We start from the raw sequence: 20165 nt of genomic DNA on the forward strand, positions 1-20165 counted from the left end.
TGGGTAAGTGATCTCTGCAGCCAGAGACAGTGCGGGACGCCGCACTGAGGCACAGAGCATCTTTTCTTCCCACAGTACCGTACAATAATACAGCTATTTGTACTACATATATACTGTTCCTTACACCTTGAAGTCTTAGTTCAAAGAAGACCATTCCTGGTCCAATACAAGACCAGAGACTATCACCGCATATCTTCATTCGATTTATGAAAGACTTTCCCACAAACAGGAGCATTATTATAAAAGGCACATCATCCATTGCATCCAACCTTTTAGCTAGTGGCTATTATCCATTTTATTTTTTATTTTTTTACTTTTTATAGTTTATTTTTACTCCAAAGGACATTTTCATTGACTCTCATCTTTGGACTATTGATCCTATTTATCGCATATTTTACTACCAGCATTTATATATTTTTTAATATATAATTTTTAAAATATTCTATCATTACAACATTATTTAAATACTATAAATAAACTAAAATAGATTGACCCATATAAGAGTGTGCCTGCTTATCTCTTTACTTCTCAATCTCACCTTATCTCTAGATTTTTCTTCGAGTACAGGAGATTCGAACGGGAACATGATTTGACTCTTCTGTAAGCACTTTTAATGGATCGTTGACTATATCCATGATCAGAGAAACGCATATTCTTCAAAATTATGGTCAGTGGAACATATTCTACGTCCTCTAAGAAATTGTCCAACTGGAATGGATCGAATCAACTGTGGAGAATGAGACGAGGAAACATGAAGGAAGGAGTTGACAGAAGTTGGTTTCCTAAACACACGTCACAATGGAACCATTTTCCCCCGGTCGGACCTTTACATCCCAAAAAATCAATGATGTCCTTATCAAATTTATATGTCAATCTTATATTCTTATTGTTCTGATTCAACAATTTGAACCATTCATATAAATCATGAAGGTACCCCTGCCAGATCAAAAACACATCGTCGATGTCCCGCACCCAAAAAACGGCGCGGTCCATCAATGGGTGTCGATCTGACATGAAGAGGTCTCTCTCCACAGCCCCAGGAAGAGATTAGCATACGAGGGCGCACAGGGCGCCCCCATTGTGGTCCCCTGGAGCTGCAAGTAGAAAGACCCCTGAAAAACAAAAAAAATTATGTGTCAGAACAAAATCTAAGGGGTCCAACAGAAATGTTTTCTTACGTTGATCCACATTCTCTCTCCAAAAATAATTCCACCGCCTGAATTCCATACTGATGTTTGATGCTGGTGTATAAAGATTTCACGTCACATGTCACTCAGTACATGTCATCTTCCAAATGTATGCCATTGAGCCTCCTCAAAAAAAATAGATTTTTGTACTTACCGTAAACTCAGTTTTTTGTTCAATGCATTGGGGGACACAGCACCATGGGTATATCCCCAACTGCCACTAGGAGGCTGACACTAGCAAAAGAAAAGTGTTGCCTCCGCCTAGGTGGCCTATACCCTCTCCACAGCCACTAGGCTAATCAGCTTGTACCAAAAGCAGTAGAGAGAGAAACAGAAACAAAGAAGCAACAAGCGCTGGACCGGGGAAGAACAAGAAAACAGCCCGGTGACACAGAAGCAAAAACAGAGGGTGGGATCTGTGTCCCTCAATGCATTGAACGAAAAAAGGATTTTACGGTAAGTACAAAAATACAATTTTCTCGTTAATGGCATTGGGGGACACAGCACCATGGGACGTCCTAAAGCAGTTTCCCAAGGGTGGGAAAAGAACCGCTATGCAACTGGTTGGGAGTACAGGTGCAGGGGAACCATGTGACCCAACGGGAGATAGGAAAACAAGGAATGGGCCAATAGGCTCCAGGACCAGGAAAAATCCCAAGGAATAAGAAGTGGAAGACTGCCAGAATCCCAGGACAAATGCCTGGGAGAAAATCCCAAATGCAAGGAAAAAGGCAAAGGGAAACACCCAGCTCGACCAAAGGCTGGGGAAAAAGAAAAACCTGAAGGAGAGGAAGCAGGGCAGATGTCCTGCATAGAAACGGAGGTGAACAAACGCCCACTGGAGCGCCAGAGGAAGGAACTGGAAGATCCCCTGTTCCCTACTGATAAACAGGAGCGCATCACCACCAGAAAGCGACTGTTGGCAGGGACCTAGCCAGACTAGTTATAGAATATGCTCAAGGGACGTTGATGACCAATCCCCGTCACCCCAGCCGCAGCGAAACCGCGACTCCCACCCTGCCTCACCCATTTCCGTGGCGTTCAGAAAACAGCCAAGCAAATGTGCACACCGGGACCCACAGCCGGAGGCCAGCCACCACAGCTCCAGGAAAAGGATCTAGAAGAAGAAATCCAGCAAGAAGATATGATGGTCCCCGAGGGCCAGAAAGGGAACCTGTTGGAGGAGAAAATACCTGGGAAAAGACAGAAGTCCTGACCCAAGGAATACAACCTCCTTGAGGGCAAGAAAAAGGAAGGCCCTGATAAACACCCAGTAGCAAAGGGAAGTCAATTCCGGAAGGCTGAGAAACAAAGGAACCCAGAAAGAAAAAAGGACTTGGCAAGGAAAACCGCTCTGAATGGTCACAGACCAAGGACATGCCCTGCCGTGGCAAATGCCGTGTGAAGGCTCAGGAGCGGATGCCAGGATATAGAGGAAGCGGGGAGGCACAGGTGGCTGAATGCTCCAAAAGAAGGGAACGCAACAGTCACCATAGGAAGAGAGCAAGCCTCCTTGCACCTGAAACAGGTGAGAGGAGAGAAACACCCGATGAGTAGGGGAAGGTGGGACACTATCCCACCCTGGAATGCAGCCACCCCCTTGGGAAGGAGGGAAAACTTTGCAATGGCTAAGACTAGGGTACGTCAAGGCATGCTTTCCAGAAAAAAATGGGAAGAGAATCAATCCCCAGCAAAACGGGAATAAAAGGCCAGAGGGAACCCTGACCGCAAGAAGGGCCAGAAAAAACACAATCCCTGGAAATACGAGTAGGCAAAGGAGCAAGCGTTTCAATACAAAGGGAAAGCACCATTTCCCTAATGGTCATATGAAGGCAAATTCCTCTCTAGATCAACCAGCTCCCAAGAACTGGGACCTGAAACTGAGGATAGGAGAGGCTACAAACCCAAGAAGGAAACATGCCTATGGGGACCCAGCAGAGAAAAAGAACCAAACTGGGTCGAAAGAAATGGCTCCCATACAGAGCATATAGAGATGCCATTAATAGCTTCCCCAGAGGGAATCTGCCAGCAGACGGACCTGCAACCATAGGAGCAGGGATCCCAAGTAAAATAACTCAGAAGAGTTCCCACGGGACAATAGCTGGCTGTCAAAATGACATGAAGCTAGATAGACCAGCAAACATCGGAGCAGGGACCCCAAGCAAGAGGAAACGCAGAGAGAGTCCCACGGAAGGAATTATAGAAAGAACGTCAGCCATGGTTAACTAACTATGCTAAGTGTGGAGACTGTAATACTGTATACTCTGCCCCCTAAGGGGCACGTACCGCATCCGCTTTTGTAAATAATTGCAGACACCCATATGCAGAAAAGGATGCTGGATTTGCCAGCAGAAGCTGGAAGGGGTTACACTGACATGTAGAGACCAGCTAACGGCCGAACTTAGTGAAAACCCCCCCGGAGGGGGAAAAGGATTGGCCGGGGCATACAAGAAAGGCAAAGACAAGTAAAATAAACGTTTTGGCAGTAGCCAACTACTCCGAAAACAGAAAGGAGTACAGACGATGCCTGAATATGAAAAAAAACCAAGGGCCTAAACACAATACGGGAGCCAACAGTGGAAAGCTCACCGCACCTAGGCAGGTGTCTGGTGCTCACTAGTCCTTCCACGACCGTATCGGATAGGGCGTCCAGCGATGACCTGAGAACTGCAGTAGCAGCTGGTGCTCACATCGCGGCGAACCCGCGTCGTGTAGAGCATCCGGAGAAGATCCAGGCTCTCCCCCAGGATTGGAGTCTACGCGTCTGTGAACCCAACCGAAAGATGGCAACAACAGTGCGAATACCCCATCAACAAATGCTGTACACCCTAGTGTTGTCAAAGAACACACCAAGTAGAATAGCTGACAACAGCCCAAGGTGGAGGAAATGTGGTTGCCTAGAACATTTCAAGGCCAAGAGGTCTTGTTGGATAATGCAGCATGCCTCAGGGGAAAAAAATCATGCCCAGGATAGGGGCAATGAGAGGAATCAGTGCATTCCAATAGCATTGGGCCAGCACTGCCATAGCGAATTCTCCGAATCTGAAGGAGCACCCTCGCCCTAGGCCGTATGGTCGCAGACAGGATCATACTCTGCCCAGATCCGAAATCTGAGGTAGAGGTGTCCCCCGAGACGGCGGATGCATAGTACCCTCACCACAGGAGAGGAGTCATTGCCAGCCACAGACCTGTCTGGGAGTGACCGAGGACATAGAAAGGGAGCAGCACCTAGCTGAGACAACCCGAGGTCGACTAGGGAACCTGGAGTCCGAGTGTGAGCGTACCCCGTCAACAGAAGTCCCTGGGGGAAGCAGAGGTGGCCACATTTGGGCAGGCAAGCGGACTAAAAGCTTCACCCTGGATTGGGGGAGCAAGGATAGATTCCCAATGACCTGGGACAGGGAAGGGGCCCTGACAAGGCACTGCATACAAACAGGGTCAGGCTAACCGTGTGGCAACCTCAATGGGCGCACGAAGTACGTGGCGACCCCGAGGAGAGGCTGGGACTGGGAGTCTCCTCCGGAAGAGGACATGAGGGAGCCTGGAAAAAAGGAAAAACAGCCAGCCAGTGGCTGTCCTACCAGACACCAGGGCTGTGTCCCCAAAGAGGTGCTGCAGCAGCCGCAGAAGAGCCAAGGGATGGATGTGGGGCTGCAGAAGAGATCCTGGCAAGATAGATGCCCTTTTCTGGTAAGAGTTAAGTGCCAGCTCCGCCCACAGGGTTAAAGCTCACGCTTTCTGAGATAGGAGGGGAAGAGAACCCCTCCCAGAAGCCGAGGGGCGCGGAGAGGGGCCAAGGAAAAGCGCGGTAAGGGAAGAGAGGGGCGAGAGAGAACGCGGCCTAGCAGGCCCCGAAGCCGGTGCCTCGATTTTATGAGGCGGCCGGAAACTGAGCGCTGTCGGCGGTGCGGATCGTGGGAGACCAGGGGCCCTTTGGAAGGAAAAACTAGGTGAGGAGGGCAGAGGGGGAGAAGCGATGCCCGGGAAGGGGTGGATCGGGGCAAACTGAGCACCTGGGTCCCGGGGTTGGGCCGGGGAAAAATGCGGCCTAGTCCCGGCAGAAGACGGGGACTAAAGTAGCAGGGAAGGCCACAGAGGAAGCGGGGTGGCCAGGGAGGAGAGAGAGAGAACCCGAGGGGGGAGAGAAAAGAGAAAGAATGTGGATCAACGTAAGAAAACATTTCTGTTGGACCTCTTAGATTTTATTCTGACACATAATTTTTTTGTTTTTCAGGGGTCTTTCTACTTGCAGCTCCAGGGGAGGGACCGCAATGGGGGCGCCCTGTGCGCCCTCGTATGCTAATCTATTCCTGGGGCTGTGGGAGAGAGACCTCTTCATGTCAGATCGACACCTGTTGATGGACCGCGCCGTTTTTTGGGTGCGGGACATCGACGATGTGTTTTTGATCTGGCAGGGGAACCTTCATGATTTACATGAATGGTTCAAATTGTTGAATCAGAACAATAAGAATATAAGATTGACATATAAATTTGATAAGGACATCATAGATTTTTTTTTGGATGTAAAGGTCCAACGGGGTGAAGATGGTTCCATTGTGACAAGTGTGTTTAGGAAACCAACTTCTGTCAACTCCTTCCTTCATGCTTCCTCGTCTCATCCTCCACAGTTGATTCGATCCATTCCAGTTGGACAATTTCTTTGGGGACATAGAATATGTTCCACTGACCATAATTTTGAAGAATATGCGAGTGATTTGAAACAACGTTTCTCTGCTCATGGATATAGTCAACGATCCATTAAAAGTGCTTACAGAAGAGCCAAATCATGTTCCCGTTCGAATCTCCTGTATTCTAAGAAAAATCTAGAGATGATAAGATGAGATTTGTCACTAATTCTCACTCTAGATGGTCTGAGATGAAGGCCTGTTTGGTTAAATATTGGCCGGTACTACTGACAGATCCGATTGTTGCGAAATATGCCACGTCGGGTCCATCAGTGGTAGCAAGAAGATCTAAAAAATTTAAGGATCATTTAGTGAGAAGTTTGTATATGAAACCAGTCCGTCCGATCTTTTCAGAAACTGGAAAACCCGAATGGGGCTTCACCCCTTGTGGGAAGTATATAGGATGTACCAACATGGGAAGGGCTACTTAGTTTTGTGATGTTACTGGTGAACGGGTTTTTTAAATCGCACATCAACTGACTTGCACTAGTACAGCAGTGATTTATTACGCGAGATGTCCGTGTTTGAGAGTGTACGTGGGCCTCACCACAAGGGAGTTGAAAGTCAAGGTACGTGAGCATGTTCGTGACATCTTGGCTGCTCTTAATGAGAGAGATGTGAGGAGTTTAAAACCTGTTGCCAGAAACTTTAGGATGTATCATGCCTGTGACCCCAAGGGTCTGAAGGGTCGAGGGATAGATTGCATACCCAAAAATGTTCGGGGTGGAAATATATCTAGGAAACTTGCTCAATTGGAATGTAAGTGGATTTGGAAACTCAATACATTGCGTCCGAATGGACTCAATGAATTTTCTAGCTTTTCGGCTTTCCCTGATCAGCGCACGCTCCTTGTTTTTAATGGTTTTAATGAATTTTTTGATTTATTATTTATGTAGTGTAGTCATTGCATGTTATTAACCATCCTCCATTCTAGGTTTGTGCATCAATATAGTTCTGGACCTTTCGGTTCACTTATGACGCAAAGAAAAAGTTCCCCTTTAATCACAATCGCGCTTTTTATTATTTTATTTGTTACGTTTTCAATACACAATCATGTTTTATGTTTTAGATTTTTTATTTTTCATTTATTATTTTGTATTTTTTTAGGTCTTAACACATAGTCACAATTTAATATATAACTCAATTCATAATCATGCTTTTTATTAGATTTTCAACATAATTATGGTCACTATATATATTTTTTTCAATCTAATATGTATCTACCAATTTATTATGATTATATCATCATTTCATCACATTTAACACTATATTGCACAATAATTTTATTCACTTTATTATTTCATGTCATCATCATGGTTCTTTTTTGCACACATTTGCATACACATCAATTGTTTGTCTTTTGTAGTTATTCACTTTGTTCACATAAGTGTGATGTGTTTTTTCACAATTGATGCTCATGGCTGTAATTTGTTATGCATAATATATATAATTTTGAATCACTTGTGTCGGTATTGAGGTATTACAATGCCTGTTCTTGCACTGATATTGTTTTGCCCTTTTAGTGGTCTTTTTCTTTGCAGCGCTATTACTCAGGCCTGCGCATGCGCTATTTGTATTTTGATGCCACTGGGGCTATCCCCGATAATCTCGCAAGATGTACCGATGTCATCATGTGACGCGATGTGGGTCACGTGACTGAGGACTCATGTGATGCCTCGCGTTACTAAGATGCGATTCGCTATCATTTATGGCCCAGATGTGTACGTTTGCACAATTAGTATTATGATTGGTGGATGGGGGTATTTATTGTGCGCCTTGCGGTGATGACGCCACCCCCAGACGAAGGTCCGCCGAAACGTGCGTTGGGGTTAGCCATCCCGGAGGAAACACAGCATGGGTAATATGTCCTTCATTTTGATATTTGTATTAATTGTATATTTGCACTTGCACTTTATCTACCTATTAATTTGTGGAGCAGTGAGGAGATTACCAGCGTGTCCTCCCTCTGTGATGTCTCCTTGTCCCTGCACTTGTTTTTTGTTTTGTGATGTAATTTATTGTATCTAATAAAAAATCTTTTGTATTTCATGCGGTCTGGAAACTTTTTTGTAGATTACCATAGGCATGGGTTTAACTAGATAAAAGCAATGGGTTATTTGGTTGCGGTATTGTGCCTTCTTTATTGGTATAGTTTGTGGAGGTAAATAGTCGCTCTGTTTGTGCCTGTGTCAGGCAGTGACATACATGTAAGTCATTGATTGCTTGGCAATGTACAAAGAATGAGTTGAGCCCAATTCAAACATGGCGAATGCTGGCTGCATTACACATCGAACGCCTGCCTGAGGTTTGATCTCTCAGATGCCACAGCTTATAGTGACTGTGGCATCTAAGCGGTTAGACAGGGGGGGGCATTGAGCAATTTTGGTGTCCTGGGGTCTCAGGGGGCTGCCATCTCACTGATCTTATAAAAAATATAAAAATCAAGTCTATACAAAGAAGTATATTTATCATATTATAAAAAATATCATAATTGGTATTGCCACATCCAAAATATCACGTTATATTGCCTGTATTTTTCTGTAAAAATATTACTAAATTATATATATTTTTCTTTTTGGTTTGGTCTCCTCATCTCCCATCAAAAATGTTATAAACAATGTTCAAAAAGCCTTATGCACCCCCAAATGGAACCACCGCACAAAACAAGCACTCATTGGCGTAAAAATAAAAATAGAGTTGGTGCATAATAGAAAGGTTATGAAGCGACTTTCCTTATTTCCTTTTACGCAGCAGACTGAGCAATTTGGTGACTGCCCGGACAGAGTGGCTCCTTCATGCCTGTGTCGATTAGGTTATCTACAGTATATGGTAGCTTGCATGTATATATGAGATATGGGTTGTATATTGATCACTTGCTGTTTCTTCTCCATTAGCCAATGCTGGATCGAGTGATACACAAGATGATAAAGTACGTGCAGAATGTGGAAGAGAAGGATCTCAAGGACAAGGTTAGGATATGTAGATGTCTTTAGGAATGGTCTTTGCCTGAAAACAGTGTCTTGGAATTGATCTTAAAAGGGTTGTATGCTTTTATTTATATTGATGATCTACCTTCAGGATAGGTTTTCAGTATCTGATCAGTGGGGGTCCGACTCCCAGCAACCCCACCAATCAGCTGCTTGAAGAGAAGTCTCCATACGAGCGCTGCCTTCTCTTCATTGTTTACCTGCTCGCCATTGCCACCACAGCGGTCAGCAGGTGTAATTACAGGTATGATGTCCCCATTCACTTCTATGGGACGGTTCCTTCCAATCAAATGTATAGAAAGGAGCTGTCCCATGGAATTGAATGGGACGGTTAGTTGTAATTACACCTGCTCATTGCTACTAATGCGACAGAGCGTGGCCCTCTCTTCAAACAGCTGATCATGGGGGGGTGCCGGGTGTCGGACCCCCGTCATTCTGATATTGATGACGTATTCTGAGGATAGGTCAGCAATATAAATAAAGCAGACAACCCCTTTAACCCCTTAGGGACCGGGCTCATTTTCACCTTAAGGACCCGGCCATTTTTTTTCAAATCTTACATGTGTCACTTTATGTGGTGATAACTTTAAAACGCTTTTACTTATCCAGGCCATTCTGAGATTGTAACAAAAAATAGCTGTTTTGGCACCGTCTTTATTTCTTTGTTTGTAAAACTTTTATTTATTTTTTACTTTTTTTACACTTTATTTTTTGTCCCACTCTGGGACTTCAACTTTTGGGGGTCTGAGCCCCTTTAGAAAGCATCACAATACTTCTGTATTGTAAAGCATTGGCTGTAAGTGTATTACACACTGTAATACAGGGGGCTGGGTCTCACAGGCTCTCCCGGAAGGCATCGGGCTGCCTTGCCTGCCATCGGGTCCCCGTCACAGCAGCACGTGGACCCGATGGAAGCTTCGATCCCTGCACGGACATCGCACGTGCCGCTGTCAGTGCTGACTGTGGCTCATCAAAGGTTAATGCGCCGGCATCGGTGATTTTACCGATGCCAGCGCATGCAGCAGGGGTCTGGCTATCAGTGACTGCCGGACCCCTGCCGCGGACCGGGCGGCCTCGTCTCCTGCACCTGCCCGATCACAGCGCCGTACATGTGCGCGCTGGTCCTTAAGTCAGGGACATCTGCGCGTCCTCTACGGGTTAAAGACCATGACAAATTAAGCAAAAAATTAACCACCTTTGCAATACATCTTGATAAACTGTTATTTTGTGTATTCAGCTTTTGTGCATAGCTGTGCATGGTCACAGGCGACAAATTCTGTGCAATCAAATCCCAGGGGCATGTTCCTTTTCATCTGTCTTGAAATGCATTTTAGCATAAAGTAGAGGGAAAATAGAAGAGAGTATGGCTGCAGGATCAGACTACAAAGAGTGTGCTGTCTGTTACCATGGAGATGCATGGGTCTGCATAGGAGCTGTAGGGGAAAAAAACAATAGGAATGTTTTGATTTAAGAAAATATTTATAATTTTAGGTGCTTTGGGACAATTAAAGAAATATTTTCTAAGGTTGACATGAGCGTTAATGTATATAGTGGAAAGTTCTGCTGACTTAGACGTTTGTGTGTCACTTCCTCTCCATTTGCAATATCTCTGCTTGATGTTGGAGAACGAGGAAACATTCTTATTTACATTTAGGGTCTGAAAGCCCATCATGACCTACAGTGGCTTCCACAGCTGATGAGTTGTTACAGTGGATCACTGTAGGTATCAGGACAGGAGATTTATGTTTAGCTATTGCTTACACTGATACCTACAGAGGTCTGTGAAATGGTGAGGAATCGAAACACTAAATGTGTGCGGCTATATTAGGAATCTGGAAATCCCCTGTAATTCTCAATATGATACTTGGTGGAAACATTTGGTAATCCCCATCATTGTAGGTCACCTTTAGATCATAATTTGGAAATGTCCGCAATGGTTTGAATTTTGGGGACCGTAGTTTTCATTCACACAGATCCTAATGTAATGTGCAGAGTGCGGTTGTGTTTACTTTTGCTTTAGCTTCTAATGTAACATTACAGATTTTGATCATAATAAAATGGGGATTTCCAATTCCTTTTTAGCTTTGTGAATGGCCGGGGTGATTTGCAGCTCTGTTTAGTTGTGTAGTGCAGCATCCTCCTCTCCCATATGCTTCTGGGAAAGCTGGGTGATAACTATCACTGAAAACAACTACCTAAAACGTAACTTTTATTAAAGATCATTAAATACAGATCCCTTACAGGGGACCAATGAATACATGGACAAACACAAAAAAAGAGCTGTTGTGAACCAGGCAGGCGGCTACTGCTAGTGGATAGAGGCACGGGGCAACACGTATAGATTCCTGATGTGTGTCCCTAGGTATCCCTCAAACTATCCTCAGCCCAGAGATGCACCTGAATGTTAGGAGCACTCTGTCCACGTGCCTTGACTGCCTGTCCTTAAAAAGCCCTTGCTAATGGTAAAGTACCCAATACATAATCTACCAAATACCAGAGAAAAATTACATGGTTCTTAGTTTACACTAAGTATGATACACACTATGTACATATCGAGAACAGTATAGATTTACAGTCCTGATCAAAACACGGTATTAAATTACTTGCGTTTCCCCTTGTAATCTTAAAGGTTCGTCAGGGGACACACAAGTATCAAATAATGCCAGTCAGATGTCATAGCATGTGTGTCACAGATACACAACGGAAGCAAAACAAAAACCAAACAAAACCAAAAACACTTCAGTTTTCACTCACAGACTGGTGGTGCGTGGCTTGAGGGGCTCCAGGGGGCAAATAGATGTAGCTCCAACTAGTCCATTCACACACACTCACTTTTAAACCCCAGAAGGGGGCGGTCCTAGATATTATTGGCCAATCCTGGGCCGTACATGCCGTCATGTGACCAGGCCAATGGTCGTATTCATCAGCTAGAGTCACTATAGATGTTGATCTTAACAGCCTATGAATGCAGAGATCGCGGTCTACATAGGGTCCCAGTGTGTACTGAGACAGTAGAGAACTCCAATCTTGTATGCCATGAAGATGTCCTTGCGTTCCATCCAGTGAAACGCACGCCTTCCCGGATCACAGGGGGCGTGTAAAGATGGCCGTGCGTTCCAGATGGGTCACATGATGCACACATAAGATGGCCGTGCCTTTCATCCATGCGATGAAGCGCACGCCTCCCGGATCGCAGGGGGTGTGTAAAGATGGCCGTGGATTCCAGACGGATCACAAGGTGCACGTAAAGATGGCCGTGCGTTTCATCCAATAAAGCGCACGCCTCTCGGATCACATGACACCGGTAAAAATGGACGTGATCGGCACGTGGAACGCACATTACTCGAATCACCGGGATCCACCCATGGTACAAGGGAGGATCCCGCGTCTCACCGCATCCTATCATAACCCTTGTGGTAGCTATAATGATGCCTTATTAGTTGTCATCCGAAAATCAGACTGCAGAGGGCGACTCAAGGTTTAATATTTACAGGGATTTTTTAAAATTATTGGAGGTAATTGTGTAACATAACACTTGTCTCTCCCTCCTCTCACAGAGGCTGGTCAGTATCCCCGAGCTCCTCTCTGCCATCAAATTACTCTGCATGCGTTTCCAGCCAGACCTGGTGAATGTTGTGGACGACCTCAGGCTGGACATCCTACTCCGAATGCTCAAATCTCCTCACTTCAGCGCAAAAATGAATTCTCTTAAAGAAGTAAGTGAATCAATTTCTATGATGTAAAATAAAAAGGTTATTGACTTTCTATTTCTTTCATGACAACATTCTTGCTCTAACAACTTGACAGAGCCCTGGTTGCACAACTGATGATTTGTTGCATTGTATCAGTGAACGCAGTCTGCAGCTTCGACTTGAGGCAGATTGTTCTAACCTATACTGATACATTGTAACAACCCTATAAGTTGTGTCAGTGAAACTAAGTCTAGGTTCACATCAGCGGTGCTGTTCCATTTCCTCTTTTCTAGAATAGGAACAAAAAAACGTAAGTGCCGAATGCAGGATATGGCGAGTACCAATGGCGCCTGACTATCTCATTGCCTATAACAGGATCTGTTGGGTTTCCAATACAGTTTGTGCAATTCTTCCAGTAGTGATTAGTGTTGAGCGAACTTCTGTTTTCAAGTTTGGTGTACAAGGTTTGGGATATCTAAGAATTTCGTTCTGGATTCCGCTACCATGGACCATAACATATGGTCCGTGGTAGCGGAATCCATAACAGAATTCTTGCATAACCCGAACCTTGTACGCCGAACTTGAAAACAGAAATTTGCTCACCCCTACTAGTGATACATTGTTTTGTTTCTTTTACCAAAATCTGGGACAAAGGATCCTACTGGGATGTGAACCTAGTCTAAATAAGGAAGAGTTTACACCCTTGAATCAAGTATCTCCAGATTCTCTTGACGGCAAGCAGAGATCTTAAAAATAGTAAGAATTTTAAGCACAAAATCTGTTTAAAATTTGAAAAGGTTAAAGGGATCTAGGGGTTTCCATACTGAAAATAGTGTGAGACCGGCTGCTGAGGTTCATGATGGACTTTAAAGGACATATTTTCTATTTCTTACCATTTTGTTTTCTTTGTTTATACATTTGATACATTTTTGATACAATTGACTTTTTAAGGTAACCAAATTGATAGAAGACAGCACTTTATCAAAATCTGTGAAGAACGCCATAGATACAGACCGGCTTCTAGACTGGCTTGTAGAAAATTCTGTCCTTTCAATAGCACTGGAAGGTGTGTATCTTATGTTCTCGGTGACATGCGCTGCTTCGTGATGCTCATTGGGCTCTGACAGTTAATGAACATGTCTGACGGGTTCTGCAGATCTGCTGCATCCTCAGTGATGTTATCACCGTCTTATCTCTTGCATCAGGTAACATTGACCAAGCGCAGTACTGTGACCGTATCAAGGGAATCATTGAACTGCTGGGCAGTAAATTGTCCTTGGATGAACTTTCCAAAATCTGGAAGATTCAGGTATGTTCTAGATTTAAGTAAAGTTGTCTAAAAACCCATAAAAATAAGACCGGGCCTGGACAGGTTCTAGGACAATGAAAATAAAGACTTCCCCTGTAACAGGCCTGTCACCGTTTAGTGTGCCGGAGGTGATGACACTTTTGTGACTGCAGCCGGCCAATCAATGGTGTCAGCAATGACGTGTGCACAAACTGCACATGACCGCTTCACATTCCATACATGTACATGTCCCTGCTGAGGCCATTGATTAGATGGCAGCGGTCATGGAAGGCGTACAGGGAACATCATCACTTCTGAAGTACAACCTGCTCTCTCCCAGTAATCCTGATCGAAACTGCTCTAATCTTGGATTATCAGAATATCCTAACATTTATATATTTTCTGATACACAGAGCCAGATCCCCTGTATAGACATAAATTAATATAATTTTTGCATCTGACAGCCACCACTAGGGGGAGCTTACTACATAAGACTTATGCAGCCTAATATGTCTTCAAGAAGCGCCCTCTAGTGGTGGTTGCAGACAGACAGAATGCTATCATTTAAAATGGGTATCCCAGACTTTACAAATGTAGATAACAGCAGGGGTTGTTATAACTTTCTTACCTTTATGCTCCCCTTTATTTCCAGTGCTGCCTGCTGGTCATTCTATCAAGCACTATGGCAATGACTACCCCATGTGATTGCTGCAGCCAGCCACTAATCACAATCACAGCAGTGATGTTGTTGCTGCAACACCAGTGTCTCTGCAGTCATGTTCCTGACAACCGATATGGCGGCAGTGGCCAGCGATTAGCTGCTGGGATCATGGGTAGTCAGGTATGAAAATGCCATAAAGAAGGATGCTGAGCAGGCTGCACTGGAGCAGCGGTGCCGGAACAGAGGAGGGGGGTTAGTAAAGCTGGTAACTTAATTTCTGGGGGTCTCAAAAAAAAACTTTTATCTTTACTTCTGTGGTGGTAATTTAAAACTCTATATCAAATATACAAAAGCTGACAGGATTGCAGCTCAGCCCCTTTCATTTCAATGAAGTTGAGTTGCAAAGCCATACAAAATGAAAATAGGTTCTGTGATTTCATTTATTTTTTTGTTCATGTTTTTATATTTTCTTTCGGTGCTAATCAAAGTATTTTTCACTTTCCTCTTTGTCCAGTCAGGACAGTCATCCACTGTGATCGAGAATATCCACACCATCATTGCTGCTGCAGCAGTAAAGTTCAGTTCAGACCAGCTCAACCACCTTTTTGTGCTTATCCAGAAGGTAATGTCGCTTGTTCAGCACCTGCATTGCAGCCGCTCCACCATTGTCTGTGCTAGCGTAGCACACATGACACCTGTCACTGCATTTATGGCAGATTTTGCTGATTTTCGATTTTAAGAATGGTGATTTGCACAGTTTAGAAGAAGAGGCAGAGAACTGGTGTTATTTGGCAATACTTGTACATGGCCATGAGATGACAATTAGTCTGAAAGAGCGTCCAATGGCAAAACATAATGTATTCCCATAGGGGAAGAAACTTGCGGCACATACATGGTATACATTTTTGCACATAGCAATTACTCCCCAAACTCTGTGCAAGTCTATTGTATTTTCTGTTTTGCTCCTACTGTTCACTCTCCCTTTATAAAGTGTTTTCTATTCATGTGGTGACCATTGATTTTTCCTCTTCCCAGAGCTGGGAGACAGAGTCCGACCGGGTTCGGCAGAAATTATTGAGCCTCATAGGCCGTATCGGGAGAGAAGCTCGTAATGAGACCACCACCGGAAAGGTGACCATCCAGATATAATAAAAGGCCTCCTATCCTTGGCTGCCACACAACTCACTTTCTGTCATTGTTACAGGTCTTAGAAGTCTTATGGGATCTCGCCCACCTGCCCACTCTGCCATCTAACTTAATCCAACAAGCCTTAGAGGAGCACCTTGCAATCCTCAGTGACGCCTATGCAGTCAAAGAGACCGTTAAGAGGAGCTACATCATAAAGTGCATAGAAGACATTAAAAAGGTGAGTGTGATTGGGATGGAGTTGTGGGTGGATTAAGCTGATCTGCAAATCAGGCTGCTGAATGGCCTTCGTGAAGTTCAGTCCTGTTCAAATAAATGGGGATGAGCTGCAATACCAAGCACAGCCATTATACAATGTATGGCGCTGTTCTTGGTACAGTATGAACAGGCTGCAGCACTCATCCGAGCACTGTGGCCTCTTCAAACAGTTGATAGGCGGCAATGCGAACGATCAGACTCCACCAATCTGATATAGATGGCCTATCCTAAGTATAAAGTCATAATTTTTAAAATTCCATTATAACCCTTTTAAAAGGGAATATGGGAAACCGTTGACCATTTGCGACAACTCCTTTAATTTAGCCAGACATATTGGAAATGAGCTGACTGATATCCACCCTCATAAACGTGCATGCTCATATTGGCTGGGCATGCATGCTTACTGCACAGGAGACTAAAGTTTAAACTTATACCCATTAGATATTAGGTAGTCCATGCAGAGCTCAATGGGATTTCCTCTGTGTGGCCAGGTAACATGATCAAGTATTTCACAACAATTTTATTCTTTCCAATTTCAGTCCTCTCAGCACAACAACCCACAGGTGGTATGGGTGGTGCCCGCCTTACGTCAGCTCCACGAGATCACTCGCTCGTTTAACAAGCAGACCTATCAGAAGCAGGACAAGGTGAAGTCTTTGTGGGGCCTTATGATTTACGATGCATACCTTATCTTTTATGTAAAGCTTTGAATAAGCTATTAAATTTGCATTGATTTGGTTTTGAGATGTGCATTCATTTTCCTTTTCCACTTCCCAGAACATCATTCAGGACCTGAAAAAGAACTTCGAAATTGTCAAATTGGTGACTGCAAGCTTGGTGGCGTGCCATCGATTGGCGGTATCCACTGTTGGTCCTGGTGGGCTGGTTGGATCCTCTATGGTTGACGGCAGATACACTTATCGGGAGGTATCTGACATTGAATGTCTTGCTACAGGGAAAAACAGTGTTTAGTATGATGTTCTTTTGGAGAGCCCTGATATCCCCAGTAGATGTGCTGCTGTGTAAGCAGGAAGCTGAGAAGCATGAATGACCGTCCAGTCAAACTACTGGGCTACAGAACAGAGCCAGACACACTACAGTATCTGCGAGCTAGTGGTAGGACTTAAATTAGACAATGCAGTCTTGTGTTTTTCAGGGTTCTCTAAACCCCTACACATAGCGCGCTCTCCGCATCTTTTCCGGCCCCATAGAGAATGAATGGGTCCGCACCCGTTCTGGATAATTGCAGAACGGATGCGGACCCATTCTACGGACTTCTGAATGAATCCTTAATGTACCTGCAGTTCAAGAAATATTTAAAGGGAACCTGTCACCGGGATTTTGTGTTTAGAGCTGAGGACATGGGTTGCTAGATGGCCGCTAGCACATCCGCAATACCCAGTCCCCATAGCTCTGTGTGCTTTTATTGTGTAAAAAAAACTATTACATATGCAAATTAACCTGCAAATTCCCTTTTAATATTGTGGATCAGTAGGTCAAGTGTTAAAAAAATATACCCTAATTATTAACTCTTTCAGTATTTGGAGGCACATCTGAAATTCCTGGCATTTTTCCTTCAAGAAGCCACCTTGTACCTCGGCTGGAGTCGTGCTAAAGAGATCTGGGAATGTCTGGTGACCGGACACGACGTCTGCGAACTGGACCGGGAAGTATGTCCTAGAGACTGCATCTTATAATCACCGCGGGTCATTTATAAGACCAGCGTTTTAGACGCCGGTCTTAAGAACCCCAATATCTGGCGGTGGATCCGCCAAAGTTATAAAGAGGCGCAGGCCTCTACATAACTTTGGCGCATCCAGCGCCAGTCTAAATGTAAGCCAGCTTCCTAGCTGGCTTACATTTAGACTATTTTCGATGCCTAAAATAGGTGTAGAAGATGATGAATGAGATCGCCCACCAGCCCGTCCCATTCCCACGTCCACTTTTTTAGACCTGGTGTGAACAGGGAAAAGTCGCAGATTGCGGCGCAACTAACCGTTGTGCTGCAATCTGCGCCTGAAATACTCTTAATATAGGTGGATTTCAGGATAATGAATGACTCCCATTGTGTTTAGCACTGGCCCTGGATGGCCCATCCCAATCAGCACAGGTTATTAGGATGTTATTGAGACTGTAAGACAGAGACATAAACCCCTGTGCACTCAAAGTGCTAAATGCACATACTAGCCCACGACTATAATTGTTGCAACAGCTTGTCTTCTTAAATTCAGAAGAATAAATCGGAGACTGCACTTGCCGGATCTCACAGTTTTGAGCGGAGTGGCTCCGAACCTGCGCTCGGTGGTGGATCTCAGCCAAAACATCCATATATAATTCCAAGGCAGGAAAACCGTAGCTGCACTCACCACTTATGCAAAACACACTGCTCCTTTATTGAGGTTAAAAGTCCATACAGGTCAGGTATGTGGGCGACCTTACAAACAGGCGATGGCCGTTTCGCGTGGTCTGCGTTCGGTCTAGCCTAGACCCCACGAAACGGCCATCGCTTGTTTGTAAGGTCACCCACATACCTGACCTGTATGGACTTTTAACCTCAATAAAGGAGCAGTATGTTTTGCATAAGTGGTGAGTGCAGCTATTGTTTTCTTGCCTTGGAATTATATATGGATGTTAACCTCAGTAAGGAGCAGCGAGCTTGTCTTCGTTTTCAGGTAACAGCAGATAAATATATTACAAAAATGTCAGAATTCACATCTGATAACTTCTGTTAATCACAGATATAGGAACTCTCTGCTCCAGGGGGTTTTCAGGATTCATATATTGACGTTTCATCAGAATAGATCATCAATTTCTGATCATTGGGGGTCGACTCTGCATCAGTGCCAATCCGCTGTTTGAAGAGGCGGTGGCTCTGAATGCTGCGTCCTCTTAAGTCAGTGACTTCACGTTCACTGGTTACATGGCCTGTGTGCCGCTCAGTCCCATTCAAGGGAATGGGTCTGGACAATACCAAGCACAGCCCCTATACAATGTGCTGTGAGGGGCTGCAGCTCTCACTGGAGCACCATGGCCTGATCGGCAGGGGTACCCCGGGAGTCTGATTACTACCCACTAAATATTGATGACCTGTCCGGAGGAAAACTCCTTTAATGCGGATGATTCTTTGTTCCAGATGTGTTTTGAGTGGTTTACTAAGGGGCAGCACGACCTCGAGAGCGACGTCCAGCAGCAGCTTTTCAAGGAGAAAATTCTGAAGTTGGAGTCTTACGAAATCACAATGAATGGTATGAGAAATTACGGGGGTCCTAGAGCCAGTCTTTGTGGAAGGGTGGGGGGTGGTAGTATTGCAAATGTTATACTATTTATTTATTGAAAGGGGAATTCTCATTGTATAGATGAGATATCACCAGAGGTCAGACCCATCACTGATCTTGAGAATGAAGAGAACGCAGCACTAGTTTAGCAATGCGTGCGCTTCTAAATTCCCATGCACAATGGCGCTCCTGTCTCACGTGGTAGTGCATTGAACTGCAGTCGGCCCCATTCTCATGAATACGGATGTTCTTCAGTTTCTTGCACAGTTGGGTTGCCGAGTGGCCCTGTGCAGAGTAACTTGAGAGGATCGAGCTCCAAAGCAGAGGTTGGACCCCCACTGATTTTAAAGTGACAGCACATGCAAGTGATGTAATTCTATGCCCTTTCAACAAAATGTTATGTCTGTTAACACAGCTGTCCTTGTGTATGTCTTGCAGGTTTCAGTTTGTTTAAGACATTCTTTGAGAACGTCAATCTCTGCGATCATCGGTTGAAGCGGCAAGGCACGCAGCTGGTGAGCGCTCCTGAAAGCTGGGATACTCTACCTTTTATTGCATCTGCCTGGTTTGTGATTGTGCATAGGTCATTTCACCCACAAGCAGTAGATACAGAAATCTCATACTCCTGACTCACATGTACTCGAGTCCCTGTTTGAAAAGGGAGATATGAGTTGATGCCAGGCACTTATGGCACCGCTTATCTAACAGAAAACAAAAGGATCTGATGCATTCACATACAACCTGTGAGATTCTTGTTAATATGGGAGAAACAAAAATGCTAGATTAACAGATCCCAATAAATGGCTTGTCTCTTTAAGACAACCCCTGTTAAGTGTCATAGTTGACAGTCGCTAGCTTGGTATCCCTCGTTGAGACAGGACTATTCTATGAGCAGCTACCGTGCTGGAGTAATCCGTCTTTGTGTTACTTCTGAATGGCTGCCATGTAATACTTCATTTCCTCCACTGCAGTGGAATTGCTTGGCT

The 20165-nt window shown here is 44.6% G+C and overlaps 1 protein-coding gene across 4 annotated transcripts in view; it reads left to right on the forward strand.

The window, feature by feature from the left end:
• USP24 (ubiquitin specific peptidase 24) overlaps nucleotides 1-20165 on the forward strand; it is an 83545-nt gene that overhangs the window by 28153 nt on the left and 35227 nt on the right. For all 4 annotated transcript variants that reach the window (XM_040407815.1, XM_040407816.1, XM_040407813.1 and 1 more), the window contains exons 9-20: nucleotides 8767-8841; nucleotides 12417-12575; nucleotides 13503-13617; nucleotides 13757-13860; nucleotides 15015-15122; nucleotides 15536-15631; nucleotides 15705-15866; nucleotides 16444-16551; nucleotides 16682-16831; nucleotides 17443-17574; nucleotides 19038-19149; nucleotides 19618-19694. In XM_040407815.1, the coding sequence (XP_040263749.1) occupies nucleotides 8767-8841; nucleotides 12417-12575; nucleotides 13503-13617; nucleotides 13757-13860; nucleotides 15015-15122; nucleotides 15536-15631; nucleotides 15705-15866; nucleotides 16444-16551; nucleotides 16682-16831; nucleotides 17443-17574; nucleotides 19038-19149; nucleotides 19618-19694 (1398 nt within the window). The remainder of the gene's footprint in view (nucleotides 1-8766; nucleotides 8842-12416; nucleotides 12576-13502; nucleotides 13618-13756; nucleotides 13861-15014; nucleotides 15123-15535; nucleotides 15632-15704; nucleotides 15867-16443; nucleotides 16552-16681; nucleotides 16832-17442; nucleotides 17575-19037; nucleotides 19150-19617; nucleotides 19695-20165) is intronic.

Source organism: Bufo bufo, chromosome 9, assembly GCF_905171765.1.
Source record: "Bufo bufo chromosome 9, aBufBuf1.1, whole genome shotgun sequence".
Classification (NCBI taxonomy): Eukaryota; Metazoa; Chordata; class Amphibia; order Anura; family Bufonidae; genus Bufo; species Bufo bufo.